Consider the following 23695-nt stretch of genomic DNA (forward strand, 5'->3'; position numbering starts at 1 on the left):
GGAAACATGTCGACTGTGGGAATATATCGGAGGAAATTGTATCTGAAAGTTCTTTGAAAGAGTTTACGTGGGCACAGCTGGGATCAAGCAGTTTTGTCAACCGTCAGAAGAATTCAAACCGAGACGTTTAAAATATATTTAGTCGTACCGTTACACACTGGACCGTAAGAGGGAGAAGATAAAAGAACACCTCAAGCTTTAGATGTTGAAAGATTTATTTATGCAGGAGATGTTGCTCAAAGGATTCACAGATTCCAGTCAGCAACACGTTTACCTTCATGATTCGTCTCGGCTTCTGTTCGCCTGATTTTAGCTCTAAAAAGGTTATTTCTGCGGGAATTCTACGGAACATGATTGACGCGTGGATGCGAGAAGTTACATCATCTTCCTGAAGTTGTCGAAGGCTTCTTGGACCTTCTCCAGCTCTGTCTGACTCTGACGCAGCTGAGGAAGAGAGGAGAAGAACTGTTGAGTCGGCAGAAACGAGAGCGAGAGAGTAACGGCCGGAGGAGAGAACTCACCTTCTCCGCGTCCTGCTCCTGAACCTTGATCGGTACTTTCTCCCGATAATCGCTCTTGGACAACTTCTCCTTCAGCTTGTCCATCTGCTTCTCCAGGTCTCCTTGCTTGGTCATCAGTTTGGCCACTTCCTTCTCCACGTCGATCAGACCCTGACGGACATTTTGACATGTTCAGTCGGTTCATCTGGACGAGGAAGATCTGCTCACCTTGAGCATGAGGTTGACGGTGCATCGGTCCGAGGCGATGGCCACGGCGCAGCCTTCAGGGACGGCCCGGTCGGCGTCCAGCGGGACCACGGCCTGAGAGTACGACAGCGTCTGGATCTGCAGGTTGAACTTCTGCAGCAGAGTCACGGTGGCCGAGTCGCTGCACTGCAGGTAACCTGAGGGAGGACATGGAGGGTCAGGACCGGCGCCAGGAAGCCCTGTGTGTGTGTGTGTCCGTCTCACAATCGGCTCTGGTCTTGGTCAGGTTGTAGTCGGCCCGCAGTGACCGAATGGTCTTGACCACGTTCATGGCAAAGTCCATGTCCCGGTCCACGTCCTCACTGTTCCAGCAGAACTGCAGCGAAGGAAAAGAGATTTAACTATTTTAACTGAAATATAGAACCAGTGTTTATTAATCCAAAAGATATAAAGAACCATAATCTCATCCAAGAGAATCTGAGCTACCAAATAAACTGCATGTTGTAAGAACATTACAGTGGGTCGGCTTTTATCGTGGGATTACATTCTGAAACATCCCACACTGGACTAAATCCAACAAGTTGTGACAATTTAACGTTTCACCTTTTTGAATTAAAATTCATTTGAACTTGTAAACTCAACACTGGGACCTTGGTGATGATTTGTGGAGCCATGTCATCTGCTGGTGTTGGTGTGTTTTCTCAAGTGCAGTCAACACAACCATCTACCAGGAAATCTTAGAGAACTTCATGCTTCCTTCTGCTGACAAGCTTCATAGAGATTTCATTTTTCTTGCAGGACTTGGCACCTGCACACACTGCCAAAGGTACCAAAAGCTGGTTCAATGACCCGTGCTGTGTCTCAAATCGCATACTTCTCTTAGTATACTAGAAGTTAGTATGCATCAGTTTAGTGTACGTACTAACTAGTACGCAAATTCTCAACAGATGGTATGTCTCAAATCAAACACAACAGGAAATGACGCGACAGCTTCTTCTTCTACTTCTATTTAACGATGGTTTCAACCAGCTGTTGGAACACTATCGCCACCTGCTGGCAGCACGTTTTGAAAGTTTGGGAAAAGAAATAAAGAAAAAATATGAAAAATCGAAATATTGGCGAGATATTTAAGCTGGTATCAGCACCAAAGACGTGTTTATCCTCCTACTGCTGCTGAAAATACACCTGTAAGTATATGAATATATATTTATATTTATTTATATATATATATATGTATATATATATATATATACATATATATATATATATATACATGACGTAACTTCCGTTTACAACGTCACTAAGATGGAGCCGTTTTGTGGGCGTTTTAGTGACAATTTAGTGTGCATGGAGCACTAAATTTCGCATACTAAGAATTGAGACGTACTTACGCACTATAAATACTAACTTTGAGTACGCAAGTGTGTGATTTGAGACACAGCACAGGTGTTACTGTGCTTGATTGGCCAGCAAACTCTGATCTGAACCCCATAGAGAATGTGTGGGGTACTGTCAAGAGGAAGATGAGAGACACGAGACCCAACAATGACCTGAAGGCTGCTATCAAAGCAACCTGAGCTTCCATTACACCTGAGCAGTGTCACATTGATGATTGATTCATGCAAAAATAAGCCCAACCAAGTATTGAATGCATGGAAATTAACATACTTTTCAGAAGCCTGACATTTATGTTTAAAATATCCTTTTTTTTCTCCATTAGTCTTATGTAATATTCTTATTTTCTGAGACACTGCATTTTGAGTTGTCATTATTTTTAAGCCACAATCATCAACATTTCAAGGAATACATGTTCGAAATGTTTCACTCTATGTGTAATGAATCTATATAATATATTCTGAAATGAGTAACAAAAAATATTAAACCTTTCCAGGATGTTCAAATTTTTTGAGATGTACCTGTATATATATATATATATATATACATATATACAATTTAAACATGAACTGGACAAGCCTGCTGTTGTAATGGAGGATGACACTGCAGGAGGACGGGGCCACAGAAGGCAGCTCTGATGAATGGATGCAGTCATTCATGAGACGACAGAACAACCTCACCTCCTCAGTGTCAGGATAAGATGTCACACAGATGCTGGGGGGGTCGGTCTGAGGGCGTCGCCGTGGCAACCGCTGGTACAGCTCCTCCGAGACAAAGGGCATCATGGGAGATAGAAGACGCAGGCCGACCTCGAGGCAGGTGTAGAGCGTTTGTCTGCACACCAGCGCCTCCCTGTGGCCGCTGCCGTCACCTTCGGCTTTACTGAAAACTGGTTTCACACTCTCCTGGGGAGGAGAGAAAAGCGGTGAAGGAATAAGAGGCGACACGAGAGCACGAGCCGTCACTCACCAGGTACACGTCGCACAGCTCGTACAGCCAGAAGTTGTAGATGGCGGTGGTGATGGTGGGGAAGTCGTAGGCCTTGAAGCCGGAGTCACAGAGAGCGACGGCGGCGCAGAGGCGAGACAGGATCCAGCGGTCGACCACGCTCTCCTCGCCGCACAGCTGGGAATAACGTCACATGAAACGCGGAGATTCGGTAAACAAGCTGAAGCGACTGTCAGCAGACGCGCCGCCTCGTTCGACTGCTTCATGAAACCAGACAAAAAGCAGATGAAACTAAATATGTCGCCTCACCTGGGCTTTCTCTGACGGCACAAAGTTCTCTCCCAGAGTCCTCATGGCAAACTTAACAGCGTTCCACAGCTTGTTGCAGAAGAAACGGTAACCTAGGATACGGTTGACATCCAGGTTGATGTCTCGCCCTGAGAGAAGAACCACAACAAGCGTCAACTTCAAGGCGTGAATTTTAAATGAGAGTTGCACGAGCAACAACACATTATCCAAGATAAACTTATTCGGAGAACAATTAAATAAAATGACATCCACAGTTTTCTTTTGTTTTTTTCAAAGCAGTTTTATAAAAGTAGACTATTTGACAAGTAAGTAAGTAAGTAATTTTTATTTGTATAGCACTTTTCTAGACCAGGGTCACAAAGAGCTTAAACAATCAAAACAATATTAAATAAAGTATATATTTTAAAGATCAAGATAAAACTGAGAACAACACAGGAGTTCCAGAAAATCAAGGAAAAGCCTGAACAAATAAAAACGTCTTAAGATGTTTCTTAAAGGCACGAAGCTACATCATAACAGTTCCCATGAGGTTCAATGAGTCACGAGGAGTCAGAGGGAAAAAAACAAAAACCACTCAGACAGAGAAGAAGAAATATGACACTTTCCTCGTATACGACATGTAAATGAAGCGTTGTGTAGCGTCATTTGTAAACACTTTGAACACATAATTGTTGTCTTACTTTTATTTGACTGTTCCTCAAAACTAAAACGGCAACAAACGTGTTGGTTTAAGAGTCATCGATCGATATAAAAGTGAATCAGGTCCCAGCAAACATGAAGGAGTGACGAGGGAAAACATTATTTTAACAAGAAGAATCCTCGAGCAGAACCAGACTCTGTGTCTTCAGCTGTACGAGACAACAAATAATGAGGTAGATTTCACAATTGTGTGTTCTTACAAGACACATATAAAAAATACACATTTAGCAAATGAGGCTTAAGGAGGAGCTGCAGAAAAGTCCAGAAACCAAAGAACCATCACCAGACCGGTGACTTTTAAACGCCTCCTCAGCAACTATGTCATGTAGATTTTCTCCTAAGCCTGTGAGTCTAACAAATGGTGAAGTGTTGTTGCTGCTACTTCTGCTCAGAGAGACAAACTGTGGCCCTTGCATATAACAAGAATGAAAAATGATTGACCTTGACTCGTGTAGGCACACAAAGCAAAGCGAAGAGCATCTGTGCCGCATTCTGGGATGCCATTGGGGTAGTCGGACTTCTGGCCCTGCTTGGCTTTCTCCACCTCCGGAGGATCCAAGTTGCTCTCCGATAACTGGGCGAAAAGACCCTGGAAAGCAGAAAGTAATGAGAAAGTAAATTAAAAACGTATCTTGCCTAGTCTTCCTGCCGAAAAAAGAGACCTTCACTGCCCTCTAGAGGACAAATGTGCTTTATCTCAGCATGCAGCTTCCTTCCCAGTGTTGGATGAATGATTGATGCTCTTTATAAAACATGTTGGAGACAGATAAATGGGACCTAATAGAGCTTGTATCGGAATACGAGCCAGAGGGGAGAGATAAGCCTTGAATTGTTTCCACATTTCTATGCGAGAGCACGGGAACACGGAAAGAAAGAGTGCAAACGAGGGTGAAGGTGCAGCACAATCTGAAGTTACCTCCAGAGAGATCCCGGTAATGACGTCCAGAGGGTCGATGACGTTCCCCAGAGATTTGCTCATCTTCCTGCCGTGGGCGTCTCGGACCACAGCGTGCAGATAAACCTGCAGTGACAAAAGTGAGATGGTTAGAAAGACAAAACACAAGAAGACTTCGAGAGCGTTTCGAGAGGGTGAACCGTAAAGAGTGCAGTGTGTGAAGTATCAGACTCGAAATACTTCATCTTTTAATCCAGATTTAAAAAAGGAATTACTGTTTAATCCATCCGCAGAATATGTATTCAACTGTAATAGGATAAAAAACACTGACCATTCATGTTTTCAACTCAACTTTCATTTAATCCGATCATACTCATCGTCTAGAAATCACACATGCAGCCTTCGAGTTATATAAAGTCATTCGCTTATTTAGGCTTTCTACTGTGATATCAGCAAGTGACTGTTTTAACCCTTGACTTGACTCTGGGTCAGGTGACCCAAAGGCCCGAAAACAAATGAGTTTGTGGTATCCCTTGTGTAAGTAAGTAAGTAAGTAATTTTTATTTATATTAGCGCTTTTCCAGACCAGGGTCACAAAGCTCTTAAACAATCAAAACAATACTCAATAAAGTATATACTTTAAAGGTCAAGATAAAACTGATAACACAACAGGAGTTCCAGAAAATCAAGGAAAAGCCTGAACAAATAAAAACGTCTTAAGATGTTTCTTGAAGGAGTCAGTAGATCATCAAACACAGATGTCGTTCCAAAGCTTAGGAGCAACAGCCTGGAAGGATTTCTCTCCTCTGGTACTGAGCCGTGTGCGTGGAACCATCAGTAGATTCTGATCCACAGACCTCAGAGCCTTGGTTTGGTTTGAGAATCAATGTAGGCATGTGTGAGTTATTGCACTAACAAGCCTAGACTTCTGGTGCAGGTTCTTGACCAGTCTTTTGTTTTAGTGAACGCAGAAATGCTGGAGGGTACCGTAATGTACCGTTTTGTGATTCTCAACGGTACATTTTCAAGATCAGAAAGCTTTGAAAAGGTTTGGGTGTTAGCAGTGCTATGGATAAAATGATGATCAAGTCGTCTGCATGTGGGAAATTCAAAATGACCATCAAAATGAATCCCATTATTCATTCGATTCAAACGACGTCCGGTCAGACAGAAGTTTCACTTCTCTCACCTCTTTGAAGGGAAGCTTGCCGGTCAATTTCAGGCCCATCATCACCATGCGAGCGACCCAGAAGAACAAGATGTCATGGCCCGTCTCCAGCAGCGTGCCCGGATAAAAAACGTTCAGGTCTTCATTCTTGAAGGAGAAGTTACTTTTTTAGTTTACAGACAGATTATCAAGACTGGTGGATCTAAACAAAAGTTGCAAACACAATTATACAGTGATCCCTGCAGCAAGCTTTAGAGTTAGTCCAGTAAAATAAAACTGTGTTCTTGCCCTGACCCTCATATTTTCTTGGACGCAAGTGCGACCACAGTTAAAATTTCCCTTATTTTCTACTCACCGTTGTGTCAACTGAGGGTTCAGATTATTATTATATAGTAATCTATATCTTTTTAGAGTAATAGACAAAACTATATGTCCATTTTAATGTAGCGACAGGAGCTCAGTCGTCTTCTTCATTTTCCTCCAACATGACACACTTAAAAACATCCAAATACCTCAGTGGTGCTCATTTGTAATGTCTGTCTTGTATTGAAGCCTGGACATGAGGAATTGTTTGATTAAATATCTATATTTTAAACCTGTTTTAGTGGAAGATCAAAGGCTATGACCACAAATCTTGCCAGATGACCGACTGGGAGCTTCAGCTACAGACAAGATGGATTTTTTCTGTTTTGTACGTGAACGTTAGTAGAATTATGTAAATATATGTCAAAATAAATATTGTCATCTCATATACATTTTAATTTAGAGATTCTTATTACAGGTGATGAATATGATGGTGAGTAATAAAGGTACAAATATGATTGAAATAAATGATTATTTGAAATTTCAGTAGCTGAAAAATAACTATGGTTAATAATTACTCAGAACTTAATTTTAATAAGATGTCATCATCACAAATAAAGCAACCATATCTAACATTTCTACATCATTATTATTTTTCATATATCCTGTAATGATTGGTTGCATTTTGAACAATCATAAATCAACTATATTAACAGCTGCATACCGCTTTGTTGAGGACTAAACTCTGCAACATCTAGTACTTCCCAATATAAAGCAGTGTGAACTAAATACTATTCATTTTTTATCTAATAATATGTTCAAGTAGACGGGTAAGATAACATTGAAGGTCGAGTCGACTTGTATTATACCTCATTAGGCCAGCCAAAGATGGAGAAGGGGAAAATGCCAGACGAGAACCAGGTGTCCAGCACATCCTCGTCTGAAAATACAGCGGTTAGATTATCTGGTGCACGGAGCAGGAGGGATTGATCCAATTAACTGCAAAGTGGCTAGTTACACACGGACAAAAACAAGCGTGGTAATGAGACGAGTGAAGGAATATCACCTTGTCTGAGAGTCACTTTGTCTGCAGACACATTAAATCGTTTGGCCGCCTTCTCTCTGGCTTCGTCTTCCGTCCTTCCACTCACCCAGTAATGACCATCCATGTCCTGGAGGAACATCGGATACAAACAATCAGATTTATCATCCGATCGACCCTCCTCCGAGTTCGTCAGCTCACCTCTCCAGCCGCCACAGAAGGGTCGTTGATGGTGATGAAGTAGGCCGGGATACGGTGACCCCACCACAGCTGCCGGGAGATGCACCAGTCCCTGAAAAGGCCGACCACATATTGTTAAGCTGCTCGTTTAATTACAGAACCAAATATGTGGACATGTATACTAGCCAATATGCATCCAAAGGAGTATAAACAATTTAACAATTATATACCATATTTTCCGGACTATAAGTGGCTCCGGAGTACAAGTCGCACCAGCCATAAAATGCATAATAAAGAAGGAAAAAACATATATAAGTCGCACTGGAGTATAAGTCGCATTTTTGGGGGAAATTTATTTGATAAAATCCAACACCAAGAACAGACATGTCATATTGAAAGACATTTAAAATAAAAATAGAATAGAGGCAACAACAGGCTGAATAATTGTATGTTACGTTACATGACACAACTGAGAACGTGCCTGGTATGTTAACATGACATATTAAGTGTCATTAAGATAACTATAGCTTAAATAACATGCTAAGAAGTTTACCAAACCATCCGTGTAACTCCAAATAACTCAAATCCAATGAAATCTTCATCCTCTGTGTCACTTTTAAACAACTCCGCTAACTCCGGAGGTAGAAGATGCGGCGCTTCCTCTTCTATGTCGAAATTATCAACACAGGCCTAGAGCGCCCTCTTGTGGTTTAGTGTGAAAATAACATGTGAAATGATATACCGGTAATAATGTGTTAATAATTTCACACATAACTCGCTCCAGAGTATAAGTCGCACCCCCGGACAAACTATGAAAAAAACTGCGACTTATAGTCCGGAAAATACGATACAATTATTTACATTTATTTTTGTAGTTTTATCCTGGCAAGTTCAAAAAGTCTCAGTACACAGCCACACGTGTGTATACTACACTGCTATAAGTTGTTTGGTGGTCACAAAACACAAAACTTTAAGGCTAGGTTGTCAGGACAGAGTGAAGTAGTGAAGATCATTGTTAAAATAATAACTATAGAGCTCAACAAACGAGTCATATTCATAACAACTTCAAACATTCAGTGAGATAATTAACTGAAATATGAGTAGCAGAATAATTAAGCAGAGTCCAGTAATCCTTTAACTCCACCTTATATTGTCCATCCAGTTGAACCATGTCTTCAGGTGGTGATCTGGAATGATCTTGAGTCGTCCATCTCTGACGGCGTCTGCTGCCTCTTTGCCCATGTCGGTGCAGCTGACGTACCACTGAGGCTTCAGCAGGGGCTCCACAATGTCTTTGGATCGGCTGAGCAAGAGAAGGACGTATAAAGAAAGATGACGACCGTCTCGAAACACACACAAGTTTACCTGCAGACTGGGACAACCATGGGGTTGTCCTTGATCTCCCTGAACTGCCCGTTGTCCTTCAGAGCTTGAAGGACAGCCTTTCTGGCATCGAATCGCTTCATACCCTGCAGAGAGTTCATCATCAGCAACTGTTAAAGTTCTATGGCGATTGAAATAAAAAGAAGACGAGAACATAAAAGCTCTACCAGGAAGGGGGCGGGCACATTAATAAGAAGCCCATTCTCATCCATGATGTTGATGAAGGCAAGATTGTGTCGTTCTCCAACCTCGTAATCGTTATGGTCATGAGCTGGTGTTATTTTCACAGCACCTGGTCACGGTAATGAAGGACAACAGATCAGACACCCGCTGAGATCGTCGGCCGAGCCCAGAGGCAGGAGGCTCTACCTGTTCCGAAGGCCACGTCCACAAAGTCGTCACACACGATGGGCATCTTGCGATCACAGAAGGGGTGCAGCACCATTTTGCCCTTCAGATGTTGGTACCTGGCGTCTTGTGGGTGGACGGCCACAGCAGTGTCTCCCAGCATGGTTTCAATACGGGTTGTAGCCACAACAACTTCTTCATCTAAAAAGAAAACAGATGTAGACAGATTAATATACAGTTATAGCGTTTTCAAAACACAGCGAGTTAGATCCTAATATTTTAGTTATTATGAATGTATATGTAACAACAAAACGTACTTCAGTGACCTTCTCAAGAGAAGAGCTATAACAAAATGAACAATGACGGCAACAGTGTGGCTCAAATGCATATTTAAATGTTGCAAAAAACATTTTGACCAATTTTTGATTTTATTATATTCCTTATGGACAACTGTCTTATTTTAAAAATGCTCTTCATTACACACTTAGTCTGGACGACCCATGCAGGCCATCAAGGGATCACATGATTTACAGTGTTTTTATATGAAGTATCCAAAAAGTTGTGGAAGTGTCTAAACAAAAATGGCACACCAAAAGTCTCATTTATCTAACTATCTGCATGTCAACTGCTCAACAAAAAGTCATAACATTACAGTTGCACTGTTTGGACGCACCGGGGAGCCAGAAACAACCATTTAGAATCACTATATTGAGACTTTGATACCAATTTTATACCAATATCTTATTACAACTATTGAAACAGAAAAAAAACATTTTGCATTAAAATTTTAAGTTAAAATATACACAGCACAATACATTTAAACTGAATTGAAGGCAACTCCCCCTCAGATCCACATCATACATACCTGATCCATCAACTTTGTAGGCAAACGACACCAACACTCCAAATTCAACTTTCTCTTTGTACCCGGGCACAGGCAGAAGTGTTCTTCCAGTCAGGTCCTTTTTGTCCACCTACGCAGATAACAGCACATGAACTCTGGATTGGAGCCTGATGGTCAAGTCTTGGATTGCCAACAATGACGATTACCTTTTTTCACCTGTGCAGTCCCCGTGTCCAATTGATTGATTTTTAAATCAAATTTTATTGCATGTTTATAAACATACGACTTTTGTGTCAATATGAAAAAGAAGTACTGTAACATATAAAGGTTTAACATACTCATGTTATGGGTATTTTGGTAGATAAGGGGCAATAGTCTGATAGTTAAATTAGTCTCATATTCTCTAGAAATGTATGAAATGTATATTGGCCTTCTCCAGATTTGGTCACAAATCGCAAGGTTCACAGATAAAAACAGAGATTATACATCATTTCTTAACAATAGTATGTTTTAAGTTCTCATTCATGTTTTAATTGTTATAGCAGGGAATGGGTTACATTGGTGAACTGTCTAGGATCAAGTGTATTATATCCCCTTGCATGTCTAATGTAGTGTCAATAAAACAATGGGACAGAATCTTTTATCAGTCCAAGTCATCGGCCAAATAAACTGTATCTATCCAAAAGCAAGTAGGAGTCTGATTTTCATTTATAGCTTTGCCTAAGATTTACTCTTAAACCACATTTTCTTTCACCCAGTTATTACAGGACATTACCCCGTTTGCGTGGTTCCATGACACAAGTGTTGATATGTAGGCTCGGTTTTAGAACCTGCCCCAGGTAAACAAAACAAATCAGCTGTAATCAAAGAAAGAATATAAACCGAGAGTAGCCTGATCAGTGCTCATGTTGTGAATAATGTTTGAACAGACAGAAGATAATAACAAATATCAATACATTTACTAACAATAACATATAGTCTTGCTGTTTATGTTTGTTCTAATGGTAAATAATTGAGGAGACTACGTTTTGTTTTACCTCGACTGATTTTAAATGACAACAATTTTGCTTTTGAGAAGCTAAACTCCAGGTTTTTTTGTTGTAGGTAGAACTTTATTGAAATTGTTGTAAATTGTTGTAAATGAATGTGTGCATCAAATACAGCATCGTCTCAACAACATCCATTTTGCTACGCTGGAGCTGCTCATTACTTTCAATCCTGCCACGACCCAAACCCTGTCCCTCCTACTACTTTTGCAATGTTTATTATCTTCAAGACAATAACATTAATTTATTTTCCATTCTGCAGCAACAGTCCCACGGGTCACATAAATTAAAATGTTGGGAGGGATTTTGAGTTTTAGTTCCGTCTGATCCACATCTGTGGGGAAAATAAACAGGCAGATGTTGACTTACTTCAATGTCTGAGATTGCAGAGTTGAGTGTGCAGGACCAGTTGACCAGCCGTTTGCTCCTGTAAATCACTCCTTCTTCATGCAGGCGGATAAAAGCCTCCTGGACTGCATAGGAAAGTTTCTAAAAAGTAAACATATTTATATGCATTTAAAACACGGTGACATGAATAACATAATACGATGATATTTCAAGTTTTCCCCGCAATTTCCTAAAAAAGCTCTAGTAGGATGAGGTCTGTATTATCATCACATACAGCCTCGAAGCAGCTACTTACTTGGTCCATAGTAAAGCAGGCTCTGTCCCAGTCCAGAGAGGAACCCAGCTTCTTCAGCTGATGGTAGATTCTGTCGCCCTTTCTAGAAAATAAATGTACGTTCATTTCTGGATGTTTTTCTTGTCCAGCACGGTCACACTCACTCATTCTTCCAATTCCAAACTTCCTGGATGAAGTTTTCCCTGCCCAGGTCGTGACGGCTCATCCCCCTCTCCCTCATCAGCTTCTTCTCCACCACTACCTGCGTAGCGATGCCGGCGTGGTCACAGCCAGGGTTCCAGAGGGTGGTCTCGCCTCGCATCCTGTGCCTGAACGAGAAGAAAGTGTCAACACAGATGCCTCGTTTCATCAGAGCCGACGTTTCCCCAAATGTGGGTACCATCTGGTCAGACAGTCCTGGATGGCGTTGGTGAGTGCGTGACCCAGGTGCAGCGATCCAGTCACGTTAGGTGGAGGGATGCACATCATGAAGACGCCACGAGGGTTTTTCTCGCCAACACTCGTTCTCTGCGGAAAGTAATTAACAAGAACACATCAGTGTAATGAGGTCAGTTTTTGCACGAAAAAACTAAACTGTTTTAAAGGTAATTAAACTGAATTCACAGACAAACTGTTTTATGAAATTCAAACTAAGTTTGCTCTCAGTGATAAATTGATGACATAATGGTTTGACTTTCCGATTATTATTTAATACATAAAACATTGATACTATGGATAAGAAAATGATTCCATTGTTAATACATGGTCTTATTGCTTTTCACCCACATGTACTACAATTAATCTGTGCCTCATCATTTCTAAAGAAAATAAATAAACTACTTCTTCAGGTAAAGGTAATTTTCGAAAGAATCCTTGATCCGTTTTGAGGCATTTATCTGCTTCCTTTCTTGCGTTCCTCTTTCAGAACCTCTTTAGTGCTTCAACTTCTCTGCATTATTCTGCCATTCTAAGTTAAATAGTCAAAAGTTCAAATCTTAATTTGGCACTGTGTTAGTAGGATATACAGGTCCGGCTTTGATTGGACTTTTCTTCCATCAGTTATAAAAGTGATGCTGCCTCGGGTAATGTAGAAAGACGACAGACGGTTGTTTTTGAGCATAGACGACCCTGTAAATTTACCGTGCTTTATATATATTTTACACACACACGCACACAAATACAAAAATATAGATGATTTTTTTCAACACTTAACAATCCACATGTTTACACATTTTCATGGTTAAGCCAAAGTCCTGTTTTGATTTATATTTCTACACTCTAGTGTGCTTTATATTCCTGCAAAACAATATTTATTTTTATTTTTGAAAACACTAAGCCAGTTCTGCAGTATTTTGTATCCATTTTTTATTTGAGATAATAGTTTATTATAAGGTATATATTCTGTTTTGTTTTTTTTATAATTATATACTCCTTATTAAGATCAATTTATACATTATCAGTTTGTCTTATTTTATCACAATATATAGGCCTGGCTACAAGAGTTTTTATTGTATCAAATTAGATGTTGGTCATTCTATACTTCCTGCCCAGTTTTATCCACAGCAAAGTGTCATTCATGGCGTGCACAGGACACTTCACTGGTTAGAGCTGGATTAAATCTACACTTTGGTTTCCATTTCATCTCCATGTTATAGTGTCTTAATAATGTGTCAAATTTTTAATTTGGATGGATGTTTATGGACATGTTTGCCAAAAACATCGATACACTGAATACATACCCCGTATTCTGGCTTGAAATATCCCTGCTTCTCCCACCAAGAATACCAAGCTGCCTCAACATACTGAGGACTGTAGGAGTCTGGAAGTGGACTCACGACATCTGATGGCAGAAAAAACAAAATGATAACAAGGCAAGTTCGAACATGAGGCAGTGTTTAAGAGTTTGTAAGGATGTTTTTATGCCTGCGCAGTAGGGATGTCATCAAGTTTCATTGGTGCATCTATACTGATACGTTAAAAACAGCATCGAAATGTATTCTTGCAGATGCATTTTCCATGCATCGACTCTAGCCTTTTTGTAATCAAAAAATACAAAGGTTACATGGACCTAAACGCACCATTGGGTCCGCGGGCACTGACGTACGCCAGCAGAAGATGTACACAAATAGATGGAAAGAAAATGAATAGACATTCAAAGTCAAACTTGTGGTTATATTTATCTTTTTTTTCTCAGTATGAAGGTCCACTTGACAAGACTCACAATCTGTTAACCATGTTGTGGGTCTATCAAGTTGCATACTTCTGCGCCGGCATTATTTTAAACATAAGCAAGTCAGGAACGTTTTCACATTAGTTGCTCTTTACGGTAAGTAAGTAAGTAAGTAAGTAATATTTATTTATATAGCGCTTTTCGAGACCAGGGTCACAAAGTGCTTAAGAAAACTGTTGGGTTATACTAGTACATTCTCAAACCTCGGCTAGCAGTATTGAATTACAACTAAATTAAACCCGATTCTCATTATTATTATTCATCAATTAAATCAATTAACTAAATAAATTCAAACTAATCTCGTGAGCAAATTTTTATTATGATACCATTGTATCATAAACAGTGAGTTAACTATATTATTTCAGTTTCAGTTTATCATTTTTTAATGTATGGCAAATTGGTGGCAGTGTATTAAGATGTGCATCCAGTTGACCTTAGTGGTGGAGGTATGAATACAAGATCCCTACTGCACCACCAACAAAGAGCAACTCACTTTCCTTTTATGTTTTTCAATAGTCTATGGAAAGAAAGACTTACTTGCTATTGATGTGATAAAACCCATGATGTCTTCATTTCACATCAACTCTGCTATGGTTAGACTGATTGTTGTACACATGAAGTTTTGTCCAAAGAAATTCTCAATGGCCACAATCTGATGTTTAAGACACACATTAAGCATTTTCTACCACAATGTGTGCAAGTTACAAAAAATGTCTGAGCACTAATTATGTACTAAATTATTTTCTTTACAGTTGGTTGTATACTTGGTTTCAAGATACATGTCTGGATGAAGACAATGCAAAACAATAGATAGTTACAAGAGACCGACTGCTCACCTTTCTTCTCCCCAATGGGAGTCGGAGTGTTGTATGATATAACTCCAATCTCCTTCTTCTCAGGTTTGGCCTTTTTCTTAAGAAAAAAAACAGTGAAGTTACACATATTTATTTTACAAAGACAACATCCAAATGTAATAACAAGTTCTGAACTTCCTTAACCTACTAAGCAAAACTTGAGAGCACATTAATAAAAAGAAAATTACCTCTGCTGCAGGCTGCGTTTTCTTTTTTGCCTCCATGTCTTTCTTCTGCTGGAACTTCTCAAGCTTTTCCCTTTTCTTTGCCTCTTTTTTCAGTTGAGCTTCTGTCTTAGGTGGTCCTGAACAGTAAACAATAAAAATTAACGCCAGACAAAAAAATATATTGAGAGTAGTTGATAAAAAGTTTTCTGACCATTAGTTGCTGCCTCTGCGACCTCAGGAGCAGGGCAAGAGGGAGTCACAGCAACAGTTTTAGGTGTCACAGGCCCCATCTTCTCACAGAGACAGACCTTTCCAAGCACCTTCAACAATTCTGGCTGATTGATGCATGTTGTAAACCAGCGGGTCAGGTTGGTCAGGGCATTCCGGTCCGATGGCTCCAAAGCCTTCAAAGGATGTTAAAATGCAAATGTGTGATTGTAGGACAAAAAGGAGACGATTCCCAACAGAAATAAGTAGGAATCCACCAATCCTGGTATTGCAACTAGGAAGTTAACTTTACCAGCTATTCGAGACGAGAAAAGCTTCCAGACGACCATATGAAAGCCAAGATCATTTTTAAAAGTTCTAGAATTTATTTTGGATAGAAAGTTTTTTGAGATAATGGGATTTGTTGCCTTGTTAAAACATTTAGAATCATATTACTAAAACCCTGTAAACATTTATATATTATTATATCGTTATTTATATAAAAATGACAATATTTAAATGATATTTATTTAAATATGTTTTTCAATACAGTTGAATCTTGACAAAATTGTCATAGTATCCGTTTACAATATGTTGTTACACAGGCCATGTTTATTTTTCAAGTTTCAAGATTTGATTGTGATTCTTCAAGTTATTAAAATGCTGGTAAACAAACGCTTAATATAAACAAAAAGCAACTTCGGTATCAGCCGATACTCAAAGCCAAGGTATACGTTTTGGGACCATAAAAGTCGGATCGGTGCATCTACAGAAATCATAACGATCATGGCTATTCAACAATTACCCGTTTATTAAAAATGTGCAAAAACATCAGCAGAAGGTTTGAAATACCTTATGCATGCAAGTCAATTAAAAAACGTAGAACTTACATATTTGAATGGTAGTAGAACAGCAGCCACGACAGCCATGTCCGCCAGGCTTAACCCATCCCCGACCAGGAAGGTTATTGGTTCCAGCATCTTATCCAGAACCTTCAATACACGCAACAACTCCACCCGGGAACTTTGCTGGAGCTGAGAAATTAACCATTCGAATAAATCAAGTTACTTTTAAAGGGTCAAAGATAAATTCAACTTCCTTCTCACCTTCTTGTCGATGCCCATCATCCCCATCAAGGGGAAAACCACTGCACAGCCCACAGGGACGAGCTCATTGTCTGCGAAACTGAGCCACTGCCACACTTGACTCTGCTGCTTGACATCTAGACCCGCCTTCTTCCCTTGAGACGCCAAGTACCAGGCGACGGCATTGGACCCGCTTAGAACCGTGTTCCCATCTCCAGGTCCGAGTACCAGAACGGGTCTGGCACGGGCGTTCAGAGATGAAGGGGGTTCTTCTGTCACGATCTTCAGGGCCTGTGCTGGACATACTTCTGCTGCAAACAGTGTCAAAATGCTCCTAAAGTCATCCGTGTGGGGGGACACGTACAGAGTGGCCATCTCAGCTGGGAAAGAGCAGTTAAAAGTTATTATGATAAATTAATGAGAAGAAAATACTTGACATACATGCTACTTATGAAATTCTGTCATAACTTCACATTGAAAAAATACAGACACAGGTCACTGTATTTCTTTCGAAGCAATAGTTAGTCACAGGATAACTTAGTTTTTAGCCATTTGACAGCAATTAATCTATTCATATAGTAATTAAATTAACGTTTAAAGCCTAAAAGTACATACGTCACTAGTAGCAGTTGTTCTGCCACCACCTATCAAATCCGACCGAAAGTCTGCTTTAACTAGCTTTAGCTTAAGAAGCAGCCTGTTTACAAAAGTGTGTTTTAAGAAGTGTCTTACTTAAAAGTGAACGGAAAACGGATGTATACAGGTGGACGTGGAAGATAAGCAGCTTGTTTCGGTACAAAAGCATAAACGTGACGCATACCTTAGAATGTAGAGCTCGGATCAACTAATCACAGCGCGCGGCACAGACGCATGACGAGAGTGATGCAACAAGACTTCCGGGTTGGTGGAGCGACTTCCGCCCTTTCCCGGAAACAGTATTACATGTGTTTTATTCTACAAAACACTGTTGTATGGTATAGTTTCAGTAAACTGAAAATAAAAATTAAAAAAAATGGTTAACTTACTAAATATGTATTAAAACGGAAATACCCTCAGCTTAAAACGATAACATAAAATAATACAGAATAAAAAAAGAAACTAAGGTTGTATCATTAAGGAAAAATGGGGAATTAAACAAGAATACAATCAATACAACTACATACTATGTTACTGTAAACAGGGGCACGAGTATAAATTGGTACTGACAAACAGTATTTTATTAAAGGGCAGCTAATATGTTGATTTAATTGTATCTTAAATTAAGTAAGTAAGTCATTTTTATTTATATAGCGCTTTTCCAGACCAGGGTCACAAAGCGCTTAAACAATCAAAACAATATTCAATAAATTATATACTTTAAAGGTCAAGATAAAACTGATAACACAACAGGAGTTCCAGAAAATCAAGGAAAAGCCTGAACAAATAAAAACGTCTTACGATGTTTCTTGAAGGAGTCAGTAGATCATCAAACACAGAGAGAGAGGAAGATTGTTCCAAAGCTCAGGAGCAACAGTCTGGAAGGATTTCTCTCCTCTATTGTACTCATCAGTATGTGTGGAAAAACCTTCATTTTGAGATTAACTCTAATTTACGCCAACCACACCTACTCTGCTGTGATTGGTCAAGCATCAATGTTGTTCACCGCGCGTCGTCAATCCCGGAAGTATTCACCACCAGAGACTCGTATGAACAAAGCAGGGCATGATTATAGCTGGCTGGAGGAGGAGCAAAGACCATTATTGTTCCAATGGACTCTGCTCTTGTATCCTCTTGATCGCAGATATTTCAGACAGGGAAGAACCTTTATAAAATAATAACTAAAAGAAGGAACTTACTGCATCTTTTTTTCTTTATCTTTGATCTATGTTCTTTATCTTTAGACTTAGATTGTATCATCTTGTTCTTTCTCTTTGTTCTTGTTCTTATTTTATTTATTTTTTATAAAAAAATTGCTGTATTGCTCTGGCAATTTCCCGAAGGAGACCTCCTGAGGGATCAATAAAGTTCTACCTAACCTAACCTATCTTGAAGAAGAAGACTTAAACATTTAAACCATGTGAGAAAAACAAGAGAGTTGGGTTTTCACATTAGTGGATTTTTACTATAAGAAAGCTCTTGGGTTTCACTAATACATTCTCAAACCCCAACCAACAGTATTGAATGTCACATGTAACACTCAATCTTCTTAGAATTCATCAATTAAACCACTTAAAAGTCATATCCTGAGTGAAGTTTACATCATTTTAGATATTTAATATTGTAAAATTGTACGTCATACATGTTTTTCAATGAGGACTACAGTAATTAATAGATAACAATTAGAATACCTTTTTTTAAGCAATTCAAAGAAGTTATACAATAAGTTACAACTGACACAAACAGTGTACTGGTCAATGCTGTCTTCACAATGTCACAGAGAAGAAAATCCTCTCTGTATGTCCTAATGAAGTCTCTAAAGGTGAAGATGGCTAGACATTTTTCGCTAACCTTGGCTGTTCAACAATGTTATAGAACTTTAACTGAGCAAAAGTGGATCTATTTCAAGTCTTATGTGTATTGTAGTAGTGGCTCAACTACACTGTGTGACGTCATTATCGTAAGTGTTGTTGTTGTGGTTGCGGGTTAGTAAAATAAAACAAATGAACAAGTGTTGTCCAGAAGTTATTTGTAAACATAACAGGCAGTTTTTAGCAGCCCTTTTTATATTGGTCAATGAATTAAAAGAAACATAATGCACCATGTGTGTAAAGTAGTAATTTTTGTGCCATTACACACATTGACTGACACTGCGGAACAAGAAGAAAATACTTTATTCAAACATCAACATCATTCATAACTTTTGCCATCAGAATAATCCAGTGAATTGTGATTCCTACTTTAAAATCGACCTCTTTCAGAAAAAAAAACAAATCCTCAAAACCAGAATCCTGAAACCTTATCACATGCGTCAAACTGTTCCAGAAAAGGGCAGAGACAGTGCAGGTTTTGGATCCAGCCAGTCAAGCACATATAGTTGAACCAATCAGGCTTCTGAAGACAGTGATCAGTTGCTGATTCGTTAACTTATTTGTGCTTGACTGGTTGGAATAAAAACCTGCACCGTCTCAGCCCTTTTTCTGGACCGGTTTGATGCCTGTGCCTTAGATTAATAGTAGTTAAAGTACTCTTTTAAGACTCTGACTCCTGCTCCACAACATCCCTCGCAGCACCAAACAACATATCAAGCGCTCCAAATATCAGACCCCCGCCTTTTAAAACCACGTTGCCGACTCCCTTCCCGCTCCTCCACACCAGCCGACCCACCCCCCCGCCTAAAGCTTGCGTCTGCCCTCCCATCTCAGACACCACCGTCCCCACATAACCTTCGCTCTGCTCCCACAGCCGCCCCCCGAATAACTTTGTTACCCACCATGCATTGTTCAGGCCATCCCCAAATATCCCTACAGTGTCCCCGGCCAGGGTACCCACGCCGGTCACCCCTGTGTAGCAGCTGTCGTAGAGAGCCCCCAGCATCGAGGAGGTGCAGTGGTAAGCGTTGCAGGCGCAGGACTCCCCGACACCGTACACAGTTTCTGCTGCTGACCCTGTCCAGGAGAGCATGTCTGAGGTCAAGAGTTGGACCAGGTAGAAGGTGTCTCCGGGGAGTGCAGAGAGAACACCGAGATCCTCCTGAAGAACATAAGCCACCTTGAAAAAAAAAGAAAGAAAAGGTGAAAAATACATTTTGTCTGGATTAAGGAAAGCTGCCCTTTTACTTGTATAGCTTATCAATGGTGTCACTCACACCTAGTTCTATTTATAACTATTTGTTAAAACCTTCATGGGACCGTAGGGGCCTAACGTGTTGTTATTCAACAGTATTTCACCAACATGAATAACATTATGCTTTTACACCTGCTGAGGGGGTTTGATCAGGTCATTTTTTCCCCAAGTCAAGTCATGTGAAAGTGTGTTTCCAAGGCGCACTGTACCTGTCCAGGTAGCTGTGTGATGGTGGAGACCACAGGCCTAAGTGGAGATTTGAGGACGGACACAACGGTGGACAAGATATAGACGACAGTACTGCTGGAGTTTGTCTCAAGTTCCCTCTCAATCTCCCGCATGGATTTAGCAGTTTCATCAGGGACTCCATCAGATTCTACTTGAGTCGGTTCTACTTGAGTGTCTCTGACTGAATCTTGAGCCTCTTTCTGGTCGTTCGAACTTTCATCGTCATCAGAAGAATCCTCCGTCACCGAGTCAGAGTTCACAGTAACTCCACCTCCAGCTGATGCTGGGTCGCCTTCAGAGAACAGCTCCTCAAGTCCCAGCTTCTCCTGCAGCTCTTCCACCTTAACTTCCGTCGCACCTCCATCCGTGTCGCTCATTAAGCCCAAACTAAATCCCCCAGACCCTCCAGGGACGGCGCAGTACATGGCACACCACAGAGGCTCAGCCTGACACTCGGTGGCCTGCAGCCCCCCCGCTCCTATCAGGAGGTACAGGTCTCCTCCTGAGGAGCTGCACTGAGGAGCAAAGTTGGCCTGGACCAACGATGCTACTGTCGAGTCCCACTGGTGAAGAGGGGAGTCTTCAAGAGGAGCAGCATCACTGCCTCTGAGGAGAGCAGGGACCAGGACTTTAAAATTGCCCTCGTCGATGGTCTGGAAGAACAAAAAGAAGGTTACAGACTCAAATTTAAATTTACTTACGGGACCAAAAACATTAGATGCAAGTGGAATGATATTGATTATTCACAAAGTGAATCGAGTTTTGAAGAAAGTGTGTCATCAGACTCCTAATATCAATTTATTAATGTGAATTTCTTTACCGATCCTTTTTTTTTTACATTAAATTTCTAAATTTGATTTATTTTATTTTATTAGCTTAAGTGTTATTACACATTTAATGTTTGTGCACATTGAATAGTACACTGTATCTATTTCTACAAAAAACATAATAATAATAAATAATAGTGCTTTAAATTTTATTATTTTTTTAAATCATTTTTAAAATCATTTTGTTGCTGAAATTCAGTGTTAAAATTCGTATTCACATCTGAAATAGATCATTGTTTATGCTGCAGAATCCAAGACAAAGGATCTGTGTTCCATTATAACATTTAAAAGTAAATTATTGATAAGAGGTTTCAAATATGATTCTATATTTTCAACAGGTGGACCAAATCACAGATTTCGGGGTTGAAAGGGAGATATATATACATATGTATAATTATATGTATAGAAGGATATAAATATCTGGCACAGTAATGTTGTTTGTCAGTATTTACTCGGTTCTACTCAAGAATAAAAGGTGATTGTACAAGAATGACTGATGCATCCAGAGACGTTCCTGCCAAAAAACTATTCCAAACCTCTATCAAGGGCTCAAACCAATTGACTAATTCCTTTGTGGAGACGCATCAGCTCTGGGTGACGACTGAGCTTCCTGTCAGGCAGCACATCTATGTGACTTTTTTTAATTTAAAAATCAGATTTATCCAAAAAATTGTATTTTTAGATGTATTGGTTGATGAATGCCTTCAAAACGGGAATTTTTTAAATGAATCTACAAACATGATGTATGAGTACATCTTAGATTCTGATTCCTTCCATATCTCAGTTTTTAGTTTGCCTTTTTTGGCACAGGATAGCAAACCTTAGAACAAGAGCCAAAACCAGTCTGAAGATGAAACAGATTTCAATACATTTTTTGTTTTGTTTTGGGATGTTTATATATATATACTTTATATTTCTTTATATAAAGAAATATAAAATATTTATATTTCAACAATCTTGTTTCATATTTTATGAATAATAAAGTGTGGCTTCTTTAGCTGAGTCATAAAAATAAAAATGTTAGGCCATAGAAGTAAACTTTCAGAGCATGACACTTTTTCAATGAGAGTGAATATGTTCATCAGTTCTATCCTCACCACAGTGTCCTCCTCCTCCTGTCCCTGCATCCACCCGTCGTCCAGACGGAAGGCAGAGTAGACGGCGGTGTCACAGGTCGGCATGTGAAGAGTGGCGAGTGCTTTCCCTCCGGGCAGAGTGTGACACCGAGGCATCAGCGGCTGCCCCGTGGACCCTCCCCGAGGAGGCGAGTGTTTGTAGAAGCAGTGGCTGCAGAGGGAGAAGTCTGGATCTGCACTGTGCTCAGCTGCCAGGGACAGAACCGGGCCCAGCAGCAGCAGCGGCAGCAGCAGCCAGAGTGTCGCAGCAGCAGTAGGACGAGGCATGCTGCTCTCAGCAAAAGTGCTGTCTCTCTCTCACCCACACACAGCTGATGAATTATCCAGAGCTATGGACGGACTGATAAAGGGGCTGCTGTTTTTCCTCACGGCTTGTTTTCCCCCATGTCAGCCTTGTTGTTCTGTGATCCAGTGTTGCAGGCTCAATCTTGCTTACTCCTTCATTTCCCTTCCAACGACCTCGCCCCTCCTGTCAGATCCACCCTCTCTAGCTCTCCTTCTGGCTGCACCTCCACCTCGCCTCCTCCCTCCTTCAGTCTCGACGACTACACCTTCACTGGAAGCACAGGCCAAGCCCTCGCACAACAAACGTCTGTCCACGGCGAGTATGGCTACATTCCTAAACCACCTTTACTTTCACTGAGAACACGTTTCCTGCTGACTCACTGATACATCTGTGGATGAATGAAGGACTTACATCTCAAAAAGGACAATTTAGTTTCAAAATGTTGTCACAGTTAATAATTCCTTTATTTCTTTAGAGACCGATCAACAAACACGCCAAAATATATCCATAGTGTACATGAACCACATGTGTTGTTGGTGAAATCCTCCGAGTATGAGTCATCATTTATTCATTGTCTGCCAGGTGTCCTGTCAAGCCAGGGTAATGAACCATCCCATCTCTTAATGTGCACGAGGGGGGAGGAACCTAGAGAACATTTCAGAGGCCTATTGGTCAGCCGTGTATATTTTTCATATCTTCTATATAACATCAACAACAACAACAACAACAGCATTCAGCGATGATATGAAACTGTATGGTCAGCAGAATATTTTGATCCCTAAAATCATCATTCAGAAGACGCTGACATGTCTCCAGCCCTAATGCAGCATAATACATTTTTTTTGTGTTTCGCTGTGGAATCCTGCCAAACTGGCTTTGTGTTGCTCAAGGGCTCTGGCAAGTATGAAGCGGACGCACCCCTGGGCTCCCGAACGAAGATTCCTCCTTAAATTCCAGGAATAAATAACTAAAATAAAGGCACACTTAAGTTTACTTTTTAATCAATCCGGTCATTTTTAGGTGT

The 23695-nt window shown here is 40.3% G+C and overlaps 2 protein-coding genes across 3 annotated transcripts; both read right to left on the reverse strand.

The window, feature by feature from the left end:
- Window positions 1-197: 197 nt before the first annotated feature.
- Window positions 198-17957, reverse strand: vars1 (valyl-tRNA synthetase 1). 2 transcript variants are annotated; one of them, XM_087805479.1, is made up of 30 exons: window positions 17870-17957; window positions 17253-17422; window positions 16454-16812; window positions 16238-16381; window positions 15352-15544; window positions 15162-15277; window positions 14956-15031; window positions 13629-13729; window positions 12290-12417; window positions 12054-12218; window positions 11911-11992; window positions 11637-11756; window positions 10243-10351; window positions 9399-9578; window positions 9197-9321; window positions 9012-9115; window positions 8791-8949; window positions 7668-7758; window positions 7491-7596; window positions 7294-7364; window positions 6143-6268; window positions 4975-5079; window positions 4500-4647; window positions 3360-3487; window positions 3072-3227; window positions 2783-3007; window positions 972-1083; window positions 729-904; window positions 522-671; window positions 198-444 (listed from the first exon to the last, which is right to left on the reverse strand). In XM_087805479.1, exons 3-30 carry the CDS (start codon window positions 16805-16807, stop codon window positions 376-378), a joined length of 3819 nt encoding a protein of 1272 aa, XP_087661605.1. In that variant the 5' UTR covers window positions 16808-16812; window positions 17253-17422; window positions 17870-17957; the 3' UTR covers window positions 198-375. The 2 variants fall into 2 exon arrangements, with proteins under 2 accessions (XP_087661605.1, XP_087661604.1); XM_087805478.1 differs by having other exon boundaries at window positions 17165-17422.
- A 1266-nt stretch (window positions 17958-19223) lies between these two features.
- On the reverse strand, window positions 19224-22909 carry LOC148067686 (uncharacterized). The gene is made up of 3 exons (XM_087806400.1): window positions 22347-22909; window positions 20404-21075; window positions 19224-20119 (listed from the first exon to the last, which is right to left on the reverse strand). The coding sequence occupies exons 1-3, from the start codon at window positions 22650-22652 to the stop codon at window positions 19601-19603; spliced, it is 1497 nt and encodes a 498-aa protein (XP_087662526.1). The 5' UTR covers window positions 22653-22909; the 3' UTR covers window positions 19224-19600.
- Between the last annotated feature and the right edge of the window lie 786 nt (window positions 22910-23695).

Source organism: Callionymus lyra, chromosome 13, assembly GCF_982586985.1.
Source record: "Callionymus lyra chromosome 13, fCalLyr1.hap1.1, whole genome shotgun sequence".
Lineage (NCBI taxonomy): Eukaryota > Metazoa > Chordata > Actinopteri > Syngnathiformes > Callionymidae > Callionymus > Callionymus lyra.

What these genes read in the sequence shown, in the direction of transcription:
- vars1 (XM_087805478.1), bottom strand. Translation starts at nt 17,237, where the DNA reads ATGCTTTTGTACCGAAACAAGCTGCTTATCTTCCACGTCCACCTGTAT. An exon ending in CTTATCCTGACACTGAGGAG is followed by an intron (nt 1,084 to 2,782) that starts GTGAGGTTGTTC and finishes CCTTCGCTGCAG; the next exon opens with TTCTGCTGGAACAGTGAGGA. An exon ending in AGGAGCAGGACGCGGAGAAG is followed by an intron (nt 445 to 521) that starts GTGAGTTCTCTC and finishes TCTCTTCCTCAG; the next exon opens with CTGCGTCAGAGTCAGACAGA.
- LOC148067686 (XM_087806400.1), bottom strand. Translation starts at nt 22,652, where the DNA reads ATGCCTCGTCCTACTGCTGCTGCGACACTCTGGCTGCTGCTGCCGCTG. An exon ending in AGGAGGAGGAGGACACTGTG is followed by an intron (nt 21,076 to 22,346) that starts GTGAGGATAGAA and finishes TTGTTCTTCCAG; the next exon opens with ACCATCGACGAGGGCAATTT. An exon ending in TCACACAGCTACCTGGACAG is followed by an intron (nt 20,120 to 20,403) that starts GTACAGTGCGCC and finishes TTTTTTTTCAAG; the next exon opens with GTGGCTTATGTTCTTCAGGA.